We start from the raw sequence: 15079 nt of genomic DNA, 5'->3' as shown, positions 1-15079 counted from the left end.
GGGACTGAGGGGTGGAGCGAACAGCTTCCTCAGGCAGGTGGGGCTTCGTGCTGGGGTTTTGTTGAAATCTGCCCCGCTCGCTGGCACAGGGGGCATTAACAAGCCCCGATCACAGACAGAGCAGCTGAGGTTGGAAGGAAAGGAAGCGAGCTATGTGAGGGTCACATGCTCTTTTGTGGAGACTCGGGATTTTAGTCCAGGTCTGGGTGACCCCAAAGCCTGTGTTCTTTGTGGAATCCCAGGTGGCCCAGGGGCAGATGGATCCCAGCAGGGAGGTCTGTTCAGAGAGGGGAGAGGCCAGACTTGCGCCTTGCTCGAGGGGCTGACCAGGCAAGGCCACACGTAGGACGTGGGGGCAGACACATTCCTGGTGGAGGTGAGCGCTGGAGCGAAGGCCGGGGTACAGGGAAGCCCCGGGGTTGTATAGAGAGCCCCAAGGAGCTGTTTGTGGGGCTGGGCAAGGTCTCTTGGACGGTTCTCTTGATCAGTCACTAAGAAATACATTTTACTCAATGCATGCATATACACACATATACACACACAAAGCAGCCTTTTTATTTTCTTTGCTTAAGAATTTATTTATCAGGGAGAGGGAGAGAGTACAAGCAGGGGGACCGGCAGGCAGAGGGAGAAGCAGGCTCCCCGCTGAGCAAGGAGGCCGATGTGGGACTGGATCCCAGAACCCTGGGATCATGACCTGAGCCAAAGACAGATGCTTAACGACTGAGCTACCCAGGCGCCCCTGCACGAAGCAGTGTTAATATTACTGTGCGCAAAGGCTTGATGGCCTTGCATGGCCCCCGTGCGTTGCTGAGGACAGGGATGGGGTATGTTGAGGGGACTAGGGCTGTGGGGCCTTGGGTGTAGTTCTTGATGTCTCTGAGCCTCAAATTTCCCCCCCAATGTCGGGGTAATAATAGCTCTCTTACCATGTGTGGCTGGGAAGGAGAAACCAGACGATGTGAGCAGAGCCATCAGCCCAGCGAGGGCTGGATCAAGGTCACCTGCGTGCTGCCGTCAGAGGGAAGAACAGGGCTAGAGCAGAGAGAGGGCGGTGGCTGAGAGGCCCCGAGAAGATGGGAGGGCCCTACTGAGGTGGCTGCTTTGTGGCTTTGGTCTGGGGAGCAGTAGATCACGGGATTCAGAGCTGCAAGCTGTGATGTGATCTGATCACAGCCCAGCAGCTGCGTTTGGAGACCCTTGGCCCCGGGAGGGTGAGTGGGCTGCCAAGGGGCTCCTGCTCCAGAAGCGGACAAAAAGGCGGCGCTGGGGAGGGCCCAGCATTTGTTGTGCCCAAGGCTGCTCTGCCTCACTCTCTGGGAAGGAGAATGGGGACAACAGTCACACCAGCCTCATCACGGCCACGCTTCTGGGTTCAGCCGAACCGCACCCTAGCCCTGCCGACCAGGTGGCCTGCTAGCCTGTGTCCTAGAAGCAGCAGCAGCAGCTGAGGTTCAGAGAATGGCCCAGCTGGTGAGCTGGGGCCAGAGCCCAGGGCCCCCAGCTTCCAGCCCTCCTGCCTTCATGTGGGAGACTGGAGGGGGCGCTCTGGAGCAAGAGGCACCAGGTTTAAGTCTGGCTTCTCCCTCCTACTGGGCTGTGTGACAGTGGGCGAATACCTAACCTCTCTGAGCTTCTGGTTCCTCACGTGTGTGCCAGGGGTGAGAATGGCTGGCCTGTTAATAAGCCTTGTGAGGAGTCCGAGGGAGAATGTGTATAAAGCGGTCGGGTGCACGGTAGGGCCTCTGCCTGGGACGCTGCGTTTGCTGCGTGCCTTGCCCGGGGGTCCTGCCTGCCCGGTCTCGGGCTCACCCCCGCCCCACTCTGTTTCGGCTGCAGGTGATCACTCTGGAAGGCTGGGTGGAGATCATGTACTACGTCATGGACGCTCATTCCTTCTACAACTTCATCTATTTTATCCTGCTCATCATAGTAAGTGTCAGGGAAGCTGGGGCTTTCTGGGCCAGCTTAAGGACCCCTGGACGAGGGATGGGGTTGGGGGGGGGGTCCCAAGGAACCCCGCAGAGCCAGGGGTCCTGAGTGGGAGGGAGCAGGAGGGGCAATTTTTTAAGATGTCATTGTTGAGTGATCTCTACACCCAGCGTGGGGCTCTTGCTCACAACCCGGAGATCAGGAGTCTGCCTGAGCCAGCCGGGCTCCCCAGGAGGGGCGATTTTTAAATGCCTCCAGGCCGCGGGTGATGGAAGGGACTCGTCAAGACGGCGGCGGGAAGCATTCATCATTTTCTATTGCTTTCATTTCTCATTTCTGGGCATTTAAGTCCATCTAGTCGCTTCTGCTCATGTTTCTCTGCCTCGTGGTCACGGGGAATGCGTTCTTCTCCTGACCTTAACCAGGGGCAGCCCCTGGACAGACGCTTCTCTAGGGCTCTGGCTTACTCCTCTCTTCCTGGGGTGGGAAAAGGAGATGCCCTGAGATGGAAGCCCCCCCCCCCCCGCTTCTCCACTGGTCTCCCTGAAATCTCAGAGGGATCCCCACCTCTCAGGTGGCTCTGCCTTGTGGGGGTTGCTTCGGGGTGGAGGCGGGGCTCTGCCTCACAGAGCAGGGTCCTTCCCCAGCCGGCAGCCCCTCCTGCCTTCCCCCACAGCCTGCCCAATATGAGCTCATCCACCTTGTCATGCCTGACTGCAGCCCCAGCCCCCATACGATCCCCCAAATGTCAAGGTGATTCACTCCCGGAGAGTCAGCGCTGGCTGGCTCCCTGCTGCTTTGAGGCTGAGTTCTCTGGCGTCCTGGTGGTGGGAGAGAGCACGCTTGGCTCTCTGGGGCAGCACCCCATTCTGAGCTGGGGGGGACCTTGATCTAGGGGTTCAGGACAAACTGGCAATGACCTGAGACATCCCCGCTGTCAGCTTTGCTCTGATGCCTTCCTGGGGAGGCCTTTAGCTGGCTAAAAGGAGAGGGGTCTGGGCTTTGATCAGCATTGTGGTTCACCCACTGGTCTGCCCACTTTCCCAGCACAGCCAGGGAAGCCTGTGCTGCTCGGGGACCTGAGCCTGAGCACTGGGAACTGAGCCCTGAGGGGGCCCGGCTCTGCTCTCCAGGAGCTTGGTCTGGGGGCTGGGGGCGGTGGGGGTGGGGGATGGGCTGTAGCTGACAGCAACCGGGCAGCATGTTAGGAGCCATGACAGAAGGAAGCCTGAGAGGCTGAGGGAGCCCAGACGATCTTTCGAATCTAGCTTGGAGGAGGGATGGGGGAGTGGGAAGCTTCCTGGAGGAGGTGATCTCAGAATTGAGCCTTAAAGGCTCAGGGCCGGCAGCTGTGGGGAGAGCCTTCGGGGCAGGGGGCTGCGCACAGAGACCTTGAAATGGGCAGAGTCCTGAGGGCGGGGCCTCAAACACTGGGGTTGCTTAGAGGAGCCTTGAATTTCAGGAGGGGCTGGAGAATGTGGTCTGTCCCTCTGGATGGAGTCAGGGGTGGGAATGTGGGGTCGGTGACACCCAGTGTGTCACCCAAGGCAGGCCCCTCAGCTCCCCCGACCCGCAGTAAAGTAGGGGACAGTGACAGCACCCAGGCTTCTGGGCTGGCATACAGGAAACACCCCGTCAGTGTGCCCGCTGCTGTTACTGGGTCCCAGGTGGCCCTGTCCTAAGAGAAGGGGCACTGGCAGGGGCGGACGGTGCTGAGTTTTTCCAGGCGCTGGGAAGGGCCCAGAGAGCAGAGTCTGAGTGACTTTGCTGTCATTTTGCCCTGACAACCCTGGCCCTGCTGGGCCTCCTGGCCACTCTGTTCCTCAGGTGAGGACCCGGAGCCCCAGTAAGGCGAGAGGTCTGCAGGGTTCCCCATGACTGGAAAAGTCTTAAGCTTGTCTCTCCTGAGCCTTCAGCTTTACAGATGGGAAAACAGAGGCCCAAAAGGGATGGGGTAGGGGGGCCCCCGGCCACAGGGCTGCAGCTGTGGAGGTAGGCTGGATAGAAGCCTGGCAGGTGTGAGCTCCCAGAGGGAAGGGGCTGTGCCTTCTTCTTCCCGGTGACCCCTCCCATGGGCCTGGTGCAGGGCAGGGCCCTAGGAGATGCTCCTGGAAGACATGACCAAGAAAGCCAATGAAGGGCATCTTCTTACTGGGGAATTTTTCCAGAATCTTCCAGCCAAGAAGTCCTCCCTCTACCTGCCCCCCCATAACCCCAGAAGCTCAGGTCCCTATTTTTGTCCTGGGGAACAGGAGGGAAGGGTGAATCAGTGGCTGGGTCTGGGGTCTATAGGAAGGCAGCCTGGAGGAGGAGGCAAAGCCACGCCCCTTGCTGACGGGCCTGCGGATCCCCTTCAAAGGCTTAGCTAAGACCAGGGTCGTGGCCTGCCCTCTGGAAACCGGGGCAGGAAGGGCTCTGCTCCCTGTGGTGGCTGCTGGAACTGGGCCCTGAGTCAGGAGGTGGCATGATTCCTCGGACTCACCGGGCAGCCTCTCCCTGCCTCCTCCACCCAAGCAGGGGTACAGCCACACAAGTAAACGCTTTCTGAAGGAAGCTTCTCTTTTGTCTGGGTGCCCAACCGAGGCCAAAGTCAAGCCAGAGAGAGGGAAGGGCTGGAATGGGGCTCAGGGCCCGGATGGCCTGAGCAGGGCTGGGCCGCCCTCCCCGGCCGACCTCCCCGGCCTCTGTGCTGGTGTCCCAGGTGGGAGGCAGCCGTGGCCCTGGGCTGAGGGCCTGTGGGAGCGGGTTTGGAAGGTCCCAGTGGGGCCTAGGGAGCTGCCCGGGCCACCGCTGTCCTGGGGCCCTGGCCTCCTGTCGGAACAAGGCCTCAGCAATCTTTTCCTGTCCCTATCTGTGCCCGTGCCTCTCCGTCTCTCTGGGCCCTCCACCCTCTCTCCCTACCTCCCCGTGCCCTGTCGCTGTGTCTGCTGTGCCCTCTGCCCTGTACTCTCTGAGCCTGTGTCACTCTCTCTCGGTGTTTCTCCTGTCGCCTCTCTGTCCTCCTGGCCATCTCTGGCTGTCTGCCTCCTGGCTCTGTCCCATCCCCGTCTGGTGCCTCCGATCTGTCCCTTCTCCCCTTCCTGTCTTCCTTACTGCCTCTGGGTCCCTCTGCTTCTCCCCTGCCACTGTCACTCCGGCTCCATCTCTGCCCCCCACCCCCGCCTCCGTTTCTCTTTCTCTTCGTTTTCCTCTCCCCCATCTCTGCCCCCCCCACCACCAATCTGTCCCCTCTGTTCCTGTCCCTGTCCTCTCCTCCCGTTGGTCACAGGTGGGCTCCTTCTTCATGATCAACCTGTGCCTCGTTGTCATAGCGACCCAGTTCTCGGAGACCAAGCAGCGGGAGCACCGGCTGATGCTGGAGCAGCGGCAGCGCTACCTGTCCTCCAGCACGGTGGCCAGCTACGCGGAGCCCGGCGACTGCTACGAGGAGATCTTTCAGTACGTCTGCCACATCCTGCGCAAGGCCAGGCGCCGGGCCCTGGGCCTCTACCAGGCCCTGCAGAGCCGGCGCCAGGGCCCGGCCCCGGGCGCGCCCACCAGCATCAAGCCCGGGCCCCACGCCAAGGAGCCCAGGCACTATAGTAAGTGGCCTGCCCCCGCAGCCTCAGCGGGTGCCGCAGGGCCCCCTCCCACCCCTGTGTCCTCCGGGGCACCCCATAGCCCCCAGCTCCTCAGTGCTGGCAGAGCTGTCCGGCAGGGGGAGCCCAGGCGGAGCTCCAGTCTGTGCCCCTTGTTCCCCCCACCCCTTTCCTTTTTCTGACCTCCTGCTGGGGCCTGGCCGGGGCTGGCCTTGGGCTAGGGTGGTGGGTGCAGCACCCTGCCCCCTGGAGGGGTTCCCTTGGGGTCCCAGTGTGTGGTCTTATGCACTCAGACTCAACCCTGGGCTTCACACTTGAGAGAAATGAACACTTGTCCATCCTGTCTGGTAAAACCCTGAAACTCCTGTCCACTCAGCCTGCCTCACCCCCCGGCATGGGTTCCTGCTGCCCCCACATGCTTGCTAGCACACCAGAGCAGTGACGACCGGCCACCTGGAATAAAGGGGGTGTGCCCCCCCCCTGCAAAGGCATGGTGTGTAAGGGACACCTGTGCCATTTTGTGATCTCCTGTTTCTTGGCTGTTAGGCTCAGAAAGGGCTTTCCATTCATTTTCTCTTCTGTTCTAGAAAATAGTCCTAAGAAGGGGGCCCAGTGAGTGACATGATCCCATTTTTGGATGGGAAAACTAAGGTCCAGATAGATGAAGGGGGTCACTTAAGGTCACACGATGTGTCAGGGACAAAAACAGCATCAGAGACATCTGTATAAGTACCGCGCGCTAACCGATTGCGCCACTGGAGCTCCTACATCAGGGACATCTGAGTTGGGTTTGCTGAGCCCGCCTCCAGGGGGTCATGAAAAATGAACGCTCCTGTTCCCATAGAAGGCAAATGCACCCTGGCAGATGGCACCCCCCGCCAAGTCCAACACCCCCCACCCCCCTCACCAGCCGCTGGTGTTACGGAAGTCTGCAGGGACTGGACCCCAGAGCAGGTGCACAGTGTGTGACCTTGGAGAGCCTGGGCCCCTCAGTAGGTCTCAGGCTCCTGCTCTGTAAATTGGGGTGGGGGAGGCTCAGGGAGCCGTGGGAGTCAGCCACCCCCACGCCCTGCTCCCGCGGCTCTGACGTCCTGGGAATCTGAGATTCTTGGGAGGCAAGCTGGAGAGCTGCCGCCCACCCATCCCTGGGTGCCAGCCGTCCAGGCATGGTCTTGGAGGAGGCTCCAGGTGGCCCGTGGGCTGGCCCAGCACGTGGACGGGGGAGCTGGGGTCTGGCGAGGCCAGGAGATGTGGGGAGGGCTTCCTGCTGCTGTCCCGCCCCGCCAGGAACCTGTGTGGAGGGAAGTTCAGGGGGCCGTCTGGAGGGAGAACGTGCCCCTGGTCCTGGGGCTTCCATGCCTTCCCCCTTCCCTTCCCCCTCCCCTGCAAAGCAAGTTTCAGGGGCCCAGCCCCACGCACAAGTGGGGCCGAGCAGGGCTTGGCTGAGATGGGACCGACCCCTGGGATTCTGGCTGTCCCCCTCCGGCTCCAGGGGATGAATGTGTCCGAGGGCCTCGTCCAGGCCGTTGGGAGATATTTGGAGGCAAAGTCTGGAAAGGAAGGGTAGGCATTACATGTTTTTCTTTCCCTTTAATGTTATTTATTTATTTATTTATTTATGGCTCACATAAGCAAAACACGTTTATTCTAGGAAAATACAGGCAAACATGAAGAAACCAAACCCGGAAAGAACCTCCTTGACACCCGTTTGAAAGGGTTGACGGGTTGCAGAACTCTGGCCCACGACTGGCCCAGGCTTCTGAAACTCTCCCTGGGGCGGCAAAGGGAATGGAAGCTTCCACGCCCCACTCCCTGCTGTGCCTTCGCCCCCAGGAGCCAGCCCGACTCTCAGCTTGTGAGGAGGGAAGTGTCAGGCAGTTTCTAGAGCGAGGGCCTGCCCTGGGCTCCCGCCTCCTTCCCTCCCCGGGACACAAGCCCCTCATAAGGGTGGGACAATGGACAATGGACAGGCCATCTGGGCTCCCCCTGAGGGGCGTCCATCTTCCATACCAGCTTGACTCTCAGCCATTTCCCCAGCTCCGATGTCAGCAAGCAGGACGGTGGGAGGGCTGGGCCTCGGGCCAGAGAATGATGGAACAAGGCTGGGTAACAGGCACGTGTGCCCCAGGCGCGGTTCCAGACACACCACACGCAGCACTGTTGAACCCTCCCCATAGCCCTGCAAGGCGGCGCTCCGAGTCCTGGCTTTACACAGGGGCAGACAGATCCCAGAGAGCTGAAGCTGATTCCCCAGGAGCCACAGGCCCCTTGGTCTCCTGCTGGGCCCCGCGGGGGGGGGGGGTCCCAGGCACAGCCTGGAGCCCGGGAGCCTGAGGCACACACACGGGACTGTGTCCCAGGGTCAGGCTGGGGCCTGGTGTGGGCAGGGCCTGTGCCTCTGAGACCTTCCAACCTGCATGACCCGAGGCAACAACACCCCTGCCTTGTGTTTGCCTTGCAGAGCTGTGCCCTCAACACAGTCCGCTGGACCCGACGCCCCACGCGCTGGTGCAGCCCATCTCCGCCATGCTGGCCTCCGACCCCGCCAGCTGCCCCCGCTGCCAGCACGAGGCGAGCCGCCGGCCCTCGGGCCTGGGCAGCACCGACTCGGGCCAGGAGGGCTCGGGCTCTGGTGGCTCTGGTGGTGGCTCGGAGGAGGCCGATGGGGACGGAGCCCGGAGCAGCGAGGATGGGGCCTCCTCAGGGCTGGGGAAGGAGGACGAGGAGGAGCGGGCGGCCGGGGCCACCCGGCTGTGCGGGGATGTGTGGCGGGAGACTCGAGCCAAGCTCCGAGGCATCGTGGACAGCAAGTACTTCAACCGGGGCATCATGATGGCCATCCTGGTCAACACCGTCAGCATGGGCATCGAGCACCACGAGCAGGCTAGTGGGCGTGGGCGCCGGGTGCAGGGCTGGGCGCGGGGGGGAGGGAGGGCGGGGTGCCTGCGCCCAAGCGGGGCCCATGCAGCCCGGGGTGTTGAACGCCCCCTGTGTGTCTGTCTCCCACCGAACAGGGACTAGGTCCAGGTCCTCCCTGTGGCCTCAGTGCGGAGCCCCGGGCCCAGCCTAGAGGGAGGGAGAAGCTCTGGGGGTCTGCGCAGTGGGTGAGCGAGTGATTGAGGGGAGCCACGCGAGTCCCGGGATTGCGGGGCTCAGATCCAGCTCCTTTCTCCCGAGCAGCTCAGCCTGGGCACCAGGCACCCACAGCCCTTCCTGTCAGTCCCTGCCAAACCTGACTTCCAGTTGTCAGTTTCCCCATGAGCCCTCCTGTCCATTCTCCCCCAGACAGGTGGAGTGCTCTTTCCCGAGGCCGGGCCCTTCCGTGCCCTCATCTGCCATAGCTCCCCATTGCCCTTGGCACAAAATCCAGACTTTTCCTGTGTCAGCCACGGCTCCTCTGTGGGCAGTGTCTTCATCATCCTGTCCCCGATGTCCCCCACTTAGTCCGCTGTCCACACCACCCCAAGGCACTGAGCGTGGCCCCGATGTTGCCCTGCAAAGACTGTCCTGTCTCCCTCCTCTGCCAGCTCCGTGGTTTCTTCTGTCTTCAGCGCTGGGTGCAGAGAGGGCAGAGCGAGTGTTGGCAGAGTCGAATGGTGTGTCCCAGGCCCCTTGGGCCTTAGGGATACTTCTGGGGCTTTGGGGGTGAAAGGAATTTGGAGACAGGGTCCTAAGGGGGTAAAACACATGGAAGAGGTGGCAGGAGCTCAGGGAGGGTACGCTAAGAGATAAGAGGCACTTGTAGGGACACAGGATGGAAGGCTTAGCACAGGACATAGGTCACACCCTGGAGTGACGGCCTTCATGACAAGTCCAGTCCTGGCCCTATTTGAAAAAAAACAAAAACAAAAAACCAACACCATTTTCTGGTTCCCCCTAGCCCCTGGGTGGGTACCCTCCCTTGACCTGTGTGCCAGGCCTGTGAGTGCACCCCATTTGTCAGCTAGTGACCCTGAGGCCTAGGGAGGGGATGTCACTGACCTGAGGTCCCACAGCCAGTGAGGGGTCATATCTGTACCCACATCTTACTGTGGCTTAGAATGAAGTCCCCCTTGGCTTCCGTGCCGCCCTCTTTCCGTGGCAGCCCTCCGCCCGCCCTCCATGCCCCGTGGTGGGCCACACTCTCATTTCCCTCTTCATTAGCTCGACAAGCCTTGGCTCCATTCAATTTACTGAAATGCGGCCCCTGGGGCTGCAGCGACACTCTGTTCGGAGCTGCCGGCTTGCCAGCAGTTCCGGCTTAATTAAAAAGGTCTCTGGGGGGGAACTGGGTGGGGACGACTCTCTGCAGGATGAAGCTGGGTAGACAGGCCGCCCAGAGCCCCTTCGCCTCCGGCTCAGACTTCTGGCCTTTCCTGGCCTTGGCCTGCCAGGAGGGGCAGGAGCCTGGCTGGGCCAGTGGTCCTAGAGCGGGGCCCCACGGGGGACCAGGTGATGTTGGGGCGCTGGCTCTCTTTTCTGAGCCGGTGGCACCGAGAGGGCTTGTCACGGCGCTGCTACCGCAGTGGAGCCTGGGCCCCGTTCCCGCTGGGGCTTGGGAGAAGCAGCTTGCCAGAGCCAATTTTCTAACACTTAGGAATGTCGGAAGCTTGTTTTTAAACAGTTGGTAGCTTAAACTTGGCTGTGGTGAGAGTATTTACACCATAGAGATCGGCATGCGCTGCGGCTCAGGGCACTTTGTCAGAGGCCCGTTGTCGGGTTCTCTGGGTCACAGCCTCGCCCCCTACCCAGAGGCCTGGCTTCTACCCCACACACCTCCCCTGCCACCTGCCCCTGCTCCCCACCGGGCTCCTTCCCTGGTTCTGGGACTGGCCAGCTGGAGCTCTCGAGCAAGTCCCTTGGCCTCCCCCAGCCGGCGGCTCCATCTGGAAGTGGGCACACCGACCCTGGTCACAGAGGGGCCGGGCGGGTTGACTAGGAAGCGTGGCACACAGTAGGTTCTCACTGATTTGCAACCGTTTAGGAATCTTCTGTCTGAGCCTCCCATCACCGCCCTTGGGGTGAGGTTACCTTCTGCTGTCTGGAGCCTGGAAAAAATAATTAATTAAATAAAAAGTGAGGGGGAGGGAGAATTTTTAAAAACGTTCTTTTTAAAGCTGCCCTGAGTGGCAGGCATTGTTTCCCCCAGCTCCGCGCGGGGCCTGCTGTGGGCCGCTGGCGGGTTCGCCTCGCTCCCCTCCGCTCCCAGACGCCGCTTGGCGGGAAATGGTCCGCCCCCGTGTTTATTCTGGGCAACCCTGTCTGAGGTGGTGTCTGCATAGAGAGGTGGCCCAGGGCCGCTGGGAGGCGGGGAGAGCGGGCAGGAGCTGGAGAAGGCGGGCAAAGGCGCACAGCCCCTTTCCTGCAGGGGTGGTGACTGCGGCGGGGAGGCATCGTGGGGGCCTGGCAGGGAGACTGGGAGGGTCGTGAGGGTGCTAGGGAGTGCGAATGGGGCCAAGCCTGTGCACTGCTCTCCTGCTCCGTCTGCCACCCCTGCCTCTCTAGTCACAGGTGCTCCCACGAGAGGTAAGATTGTGGAGGCCCCTGGCCTTTAGGTAGCCATGTCTGCCCCAATCACAAGGGACGCCGACATGCCCAGGTTCCTCATGGGCAAAGATGCTGTTCTTTGCAGGGACTGGCTTGGGAGGAGGTGACAGGTAAAAGGGAGTCATCCAGAGAGGGGCTTGCTTGTGACCAGATAGGTGGTCAGATAGAACTCAAGTCTGCTCTCCCGAGTAGCCCAAGGGAAGAGAGGGGATGTCCCGAGGGGTCTATGACGGAGGCTACACGACAGGCAGGTGGGTGGGGTTAGCTGAGGGGCCCAGATCCCTCCATCATCACCCGCTGTCCTGTGTTGTCACATTCCTTGTGATCCTCATGGCAGCCCTATGGGGCAGGCAAGGCCGGTGTATTAGATCCACTGGGCAGGTGGCAAAACTGAGGCTTGCCCGGTGACATGGTAAGCAGCTGTCAGAGCAAGGCTCCAGGGTGCTCAGGCAGAGGCAGAGGCCCCATGAAGAGGACAGGAGGCACTGGGGAGGCCTGGGTGGGGAGGCCGGGCTCTGGTGGCAGTTTCTCCCTCTCCTGGCACTCACCTGTCCCGGTGCACGACTCTTCCCAAGCTGGGCAAGGCTGCTGTCAGCCCCATCTTGTCTGGGAACTGAAGGATGATCATCGAGTTGGACAAGAAGAAACAGAGGGTTATGCTGACCAGGCAGCAGGGCCGGGGTGCATGCAACCTCCCGGGGCAGGCTAGGGTAGGTCCACTGACCCCTGCTCCCAGGGGACGGCATTCAAGGCCTCCAGATCAGTGGATGGCTCAAAGCAATCTTTATTTTCCCTGCGGCAGCCAGTCTGGCATGGCTCTGGGAAGAGGAGGACGGGCTGGCTTGGTGCCTAATATTCCAGCTCTGTGGGGATTTAAGGGAGAGAGTCTACATGGGCTGCAGTCAGGGAAGGCTTCCCAGAGGCAGTGGCCCTGGAGATGGATCCTGAAGGTTGATGAGGAGTTCATCAGTGAGACAGAGGAGGGACAGGTACAGGGACCAGGAGCACAGGCATTTCCCCAAAGGGCCCTGAGCCCTCAAGGAGGATGTGCATGAAGGGCAGGAGACAGCCCAGGAGGCTGCGGGTTCTGTCCATTCATCAAGTGTCTTCAGGCAGGGTTTGTCCTCAAGGCAGTGGGGAGCCCCAGAAGGCTTGTGAGGAGGGCAGTGACATGTCTGTATACTGAGCTGGAGCCTCAAGTCAGAAAAGTGGGGCAGTTGAAGCTGTCAGGGCCATGGGAGGGGACAGGCCAGAGGGAGAATTCCTCTGATTCAGGTTAAGATCTGATTCCACCACTTCCTGGCCCTGGCCCTGAGTCGTCACTTCCCTCTGAGCCTCAGTGTTCCCGTCTATGAGATGGGGATACTGTGGGGTAATGTTTGAGATCTAGATGAGATAATTTGAGGGAAGTGCTCGGCGCCAGCTGGGGGGAGGGGAGACCCTTAATACCAGCCGCCATCATTACCATGGGGCGGCACCGGGCTCCACGGCTGCTGGCAGACATCGGAGGGGCCCCTGCCCAGCAGGACCTTATTTACCCCTGCAGGAACGGCCAGAGGCTGGGTGGCCTCATGCCTCCATGGCGTTGGGCCAGGAGGAGTGAGACCCTGGCCCTCTCCCGCCACTTGGGGCCTCCAGTTTGCAGCTCCTCCTGCCCTGCGCTCCACCTCCTGCCTCCTGCCTAACACGGTTTTCCGCCCTTTCCTGCCTCCCTCTTCCACTGGGTGGGTCTCTGCCGCCCCTGCCCCGCGGTCTGTCTGCCTGCTGTGGCTCATGTTTCTGGCCCCCTCACCCACTCCCGCAAGGTCCTGATCTTGGGCCTTCGTTATGTCTTCCCATGGGTTTTTCTTCCTGTCTCCACACCCCACCTTGGCCTCTCACTCCCTGTGTCCCGTTTGTCTGTCTGTCCATCTCCCTCACAGTTGCCCCCGTCCCCGTCCACACACCCTCCCCACGCATCTCACCATACCGAAGAGTCTGTGTTCATCCATCTGTCTTCGCTCCCTGTCTCTCTCCCAGAAAAATGCTTGCGGGAGTGATGGATGGTCCATTAGAGAAAGATTAACAGGTGTGCGCTGGACTAGAGAAACAGCTGCTGCGGTTGGGGGGGCGGGGGGCGAGCAGGTGACCTTTCCCTGAGAGCATCGGTCCCGCGTCAGCTATGGGGCGGGAGTGTGTGTGGGGGGCATTGTGGGGCCCAGAGCGGGCTGACCCTCATTATGGACTGTCGGACTGTCAGCGGCCCCGTTTTCCATCTCTGCGGCCGCCGTCGTTCTGGGAGGCTGGGAAATTGGTTCTCCGAGCAGCATCTGGGCCCAGCCCCTCCCCACCCGGGGCCCCTCTCTGGGCCCCACTCCTCTTTTGGGGCCGTTTTGTGAGTCAAATGTAATTACAGTTGGAAGTGAGCCTTTGCCTTTTCTTTGGGCTTGAGAGGACTTGGCAGTTTTATTAGTTTTCCCAAGCACTGGTTGCCAGGGGGCGGTTGGGTGCGTTTTTTCCCCGCCCCCCCCTTCTCCTTTTAACCCAAATGGAATCAGAGTCAGGCTAGAGAAGCACCCTGTCACCCTGTCCCCGGTGGAGGGACTGGGCTGGGGGATGGGGTTGCCAGTGGATGGCGCTCTCTCTCACCTCCCACTCTCGCTCTGGCTGTTCTCTCGGCCTGGAGCCTGTCTCTTCTCCTCCCTGTCACTGGGCCCCCTCCCCCTCAGCTTTGGGGTCCCTTCCTCCAGGAAGCTGCCCCTGACTGCAGGATCGCCACTGCCTCAAGGCACCCTCAGCTTTTCTCAGTTTGTCAGCTTGGGTGTTGGGCTTTGCTTCCTGGGGACAGGGACAATGTCCCGATGCATTCACCCCTAGCCATCCCGGAGAGCGCATGCGCCCGGCCCGTTAGTGACCGCTCAGCGGACCTGTGGAGGGTGTGAACCATGGGGGCGTGTGAAGGCGCAGCTGGATGGGTTCTGGGGGGCTCTGTGTGTGTGTCCGGGGAGAACAGTTTGGGGTGTGATTCCGTGGCTCTGGTGCGCCTTGGCTGGGGGGCTCAGAGCAAGTCAGTGCACTCCTTGGAGCGTCCATGTCCTTCTCTGTAAAACGGAGATGCAAGCAGCGGCCTTGCACGTTGTCGGAGGCGTTAGTAATTGTGTTGGGTGTCGGGCTCAGTGTGGGCACGTGGTCAGGCCTATGTGGTGGCCCTTCTCTTCTTTGTGGTTCAGGCGGGAGCATCGTGGCTTGGTGGTGAGAAGAAACCAGACTCTTCATGGTGCTAGAGGGCTCGTGGAAGAGGGGCCGGAGCCCTGTGTGGCACTTAGTGGAGAGGGCCAGAGTGAAATGTCATCTTATTTCATGCCGTTGCTTTATGGATGAAGAAACTGAGGTGGGGAGGGGTGGCGGAAGCCCCTGAGACCCTGCCTCCTAGTCATGGCCCAGAAGGTGGCCTGTTTTATACACCAGTGTTGCTCGCACTGTTCCATTTGTCGGGTGTCACCTGCTGCTAAAAACCAGGAGGTGATCACGTCTGGGCTCAGAGGGTGGCTGTCGGACCAGGGGTTGCTAGTGACTCTAACCCCTGACCTCCCCGGGTTCTAGTGTTTTCCACTGAGAAGTGCATGAAGTACAGGAAAGAAACGTCGTGGGACCCAGTAGGTGCCCAGTCTCTGTCTCTTCTTTGCAGGGGCCACAGTGCTCTCCAGCCACCCACAATCCTGAGCATTTCCGGGGAAGGGAAGCATGGGGAGGGCTCGGGAGGGAGGTCTGCACAGGCAGGGGTGAAGGGTGGGAGCCTTGGAGCCAGGCTGCCCGAGTTCGCATCTTGGTTCCCCTCCTTACCTGCTCCATAGTCCAAGGCAGGGGCTTGGCCTTCTCTGAACCTGCTTCCTCCTCTGAGAAATGGGCTCTTGTGTGGGATTAAGTGACATGAGGCCTGTAAAGTTCAAAGGACAGGTCCTGCACATGGTAAGTGCTTCCTAAGTGGGGTCATGGGAAGACAGGGACTCTCTAGCAATGACTGGCCTATCATCTTGCCTTGCTCTGCATCAAGCCATGTGACC

General features: G+C 60.7%; 1 protein-coding gene across 2 annotated transcripts in view; it reads left to right on the top strand.

The window, feature by feature from the left end:
- The window catches only part of CACNA1I (calcium voltage-gated channel subunit alpha1 I), a 114461-nt gene that overhangs the window by 69201 nt on the left and 30181 nt on the right, over positions 1 to 15079 (top strand). For both annotated transcript variants that reach the window (XM_045083831.1, XM_045083830.1), the window contains exons 8-10: positions 1840 to 1932; positions 5201 to 5513; positions 7972 to 8393. In XM_045083831.1, coding sequence (XP_044939766.1) covers positions 1840 to 1932; positions 5201 to 5513; positions 7972 to 8393 — 828 coding nt within the window. The remainder of the gene's footprint in view (positions 1 to 1839; positions 1933 to 5200; positions 5514 to 7971; positions 8394 to 15079) is intronic.

This window comes from Mustela putorius, unplaced genomic scaffold (genome assembly GCF_011764305.1).
Source record: "Mustela putorius furo isolate JIRA1106 unplaced genomic scaffold, ASM1176430v1.1 tig00000738_pilon_pilon_pilon, whole genome shotgun sequence".
Lineage (NCBI taxonomy): Eukaryota > Metazoa > Chordata > Mammalia > Carnivora > Mustelidae > Mustela > Mustela putorius.
This window is presented reverse-complemented; position numbering and strand designations above follow the sequence as displayed.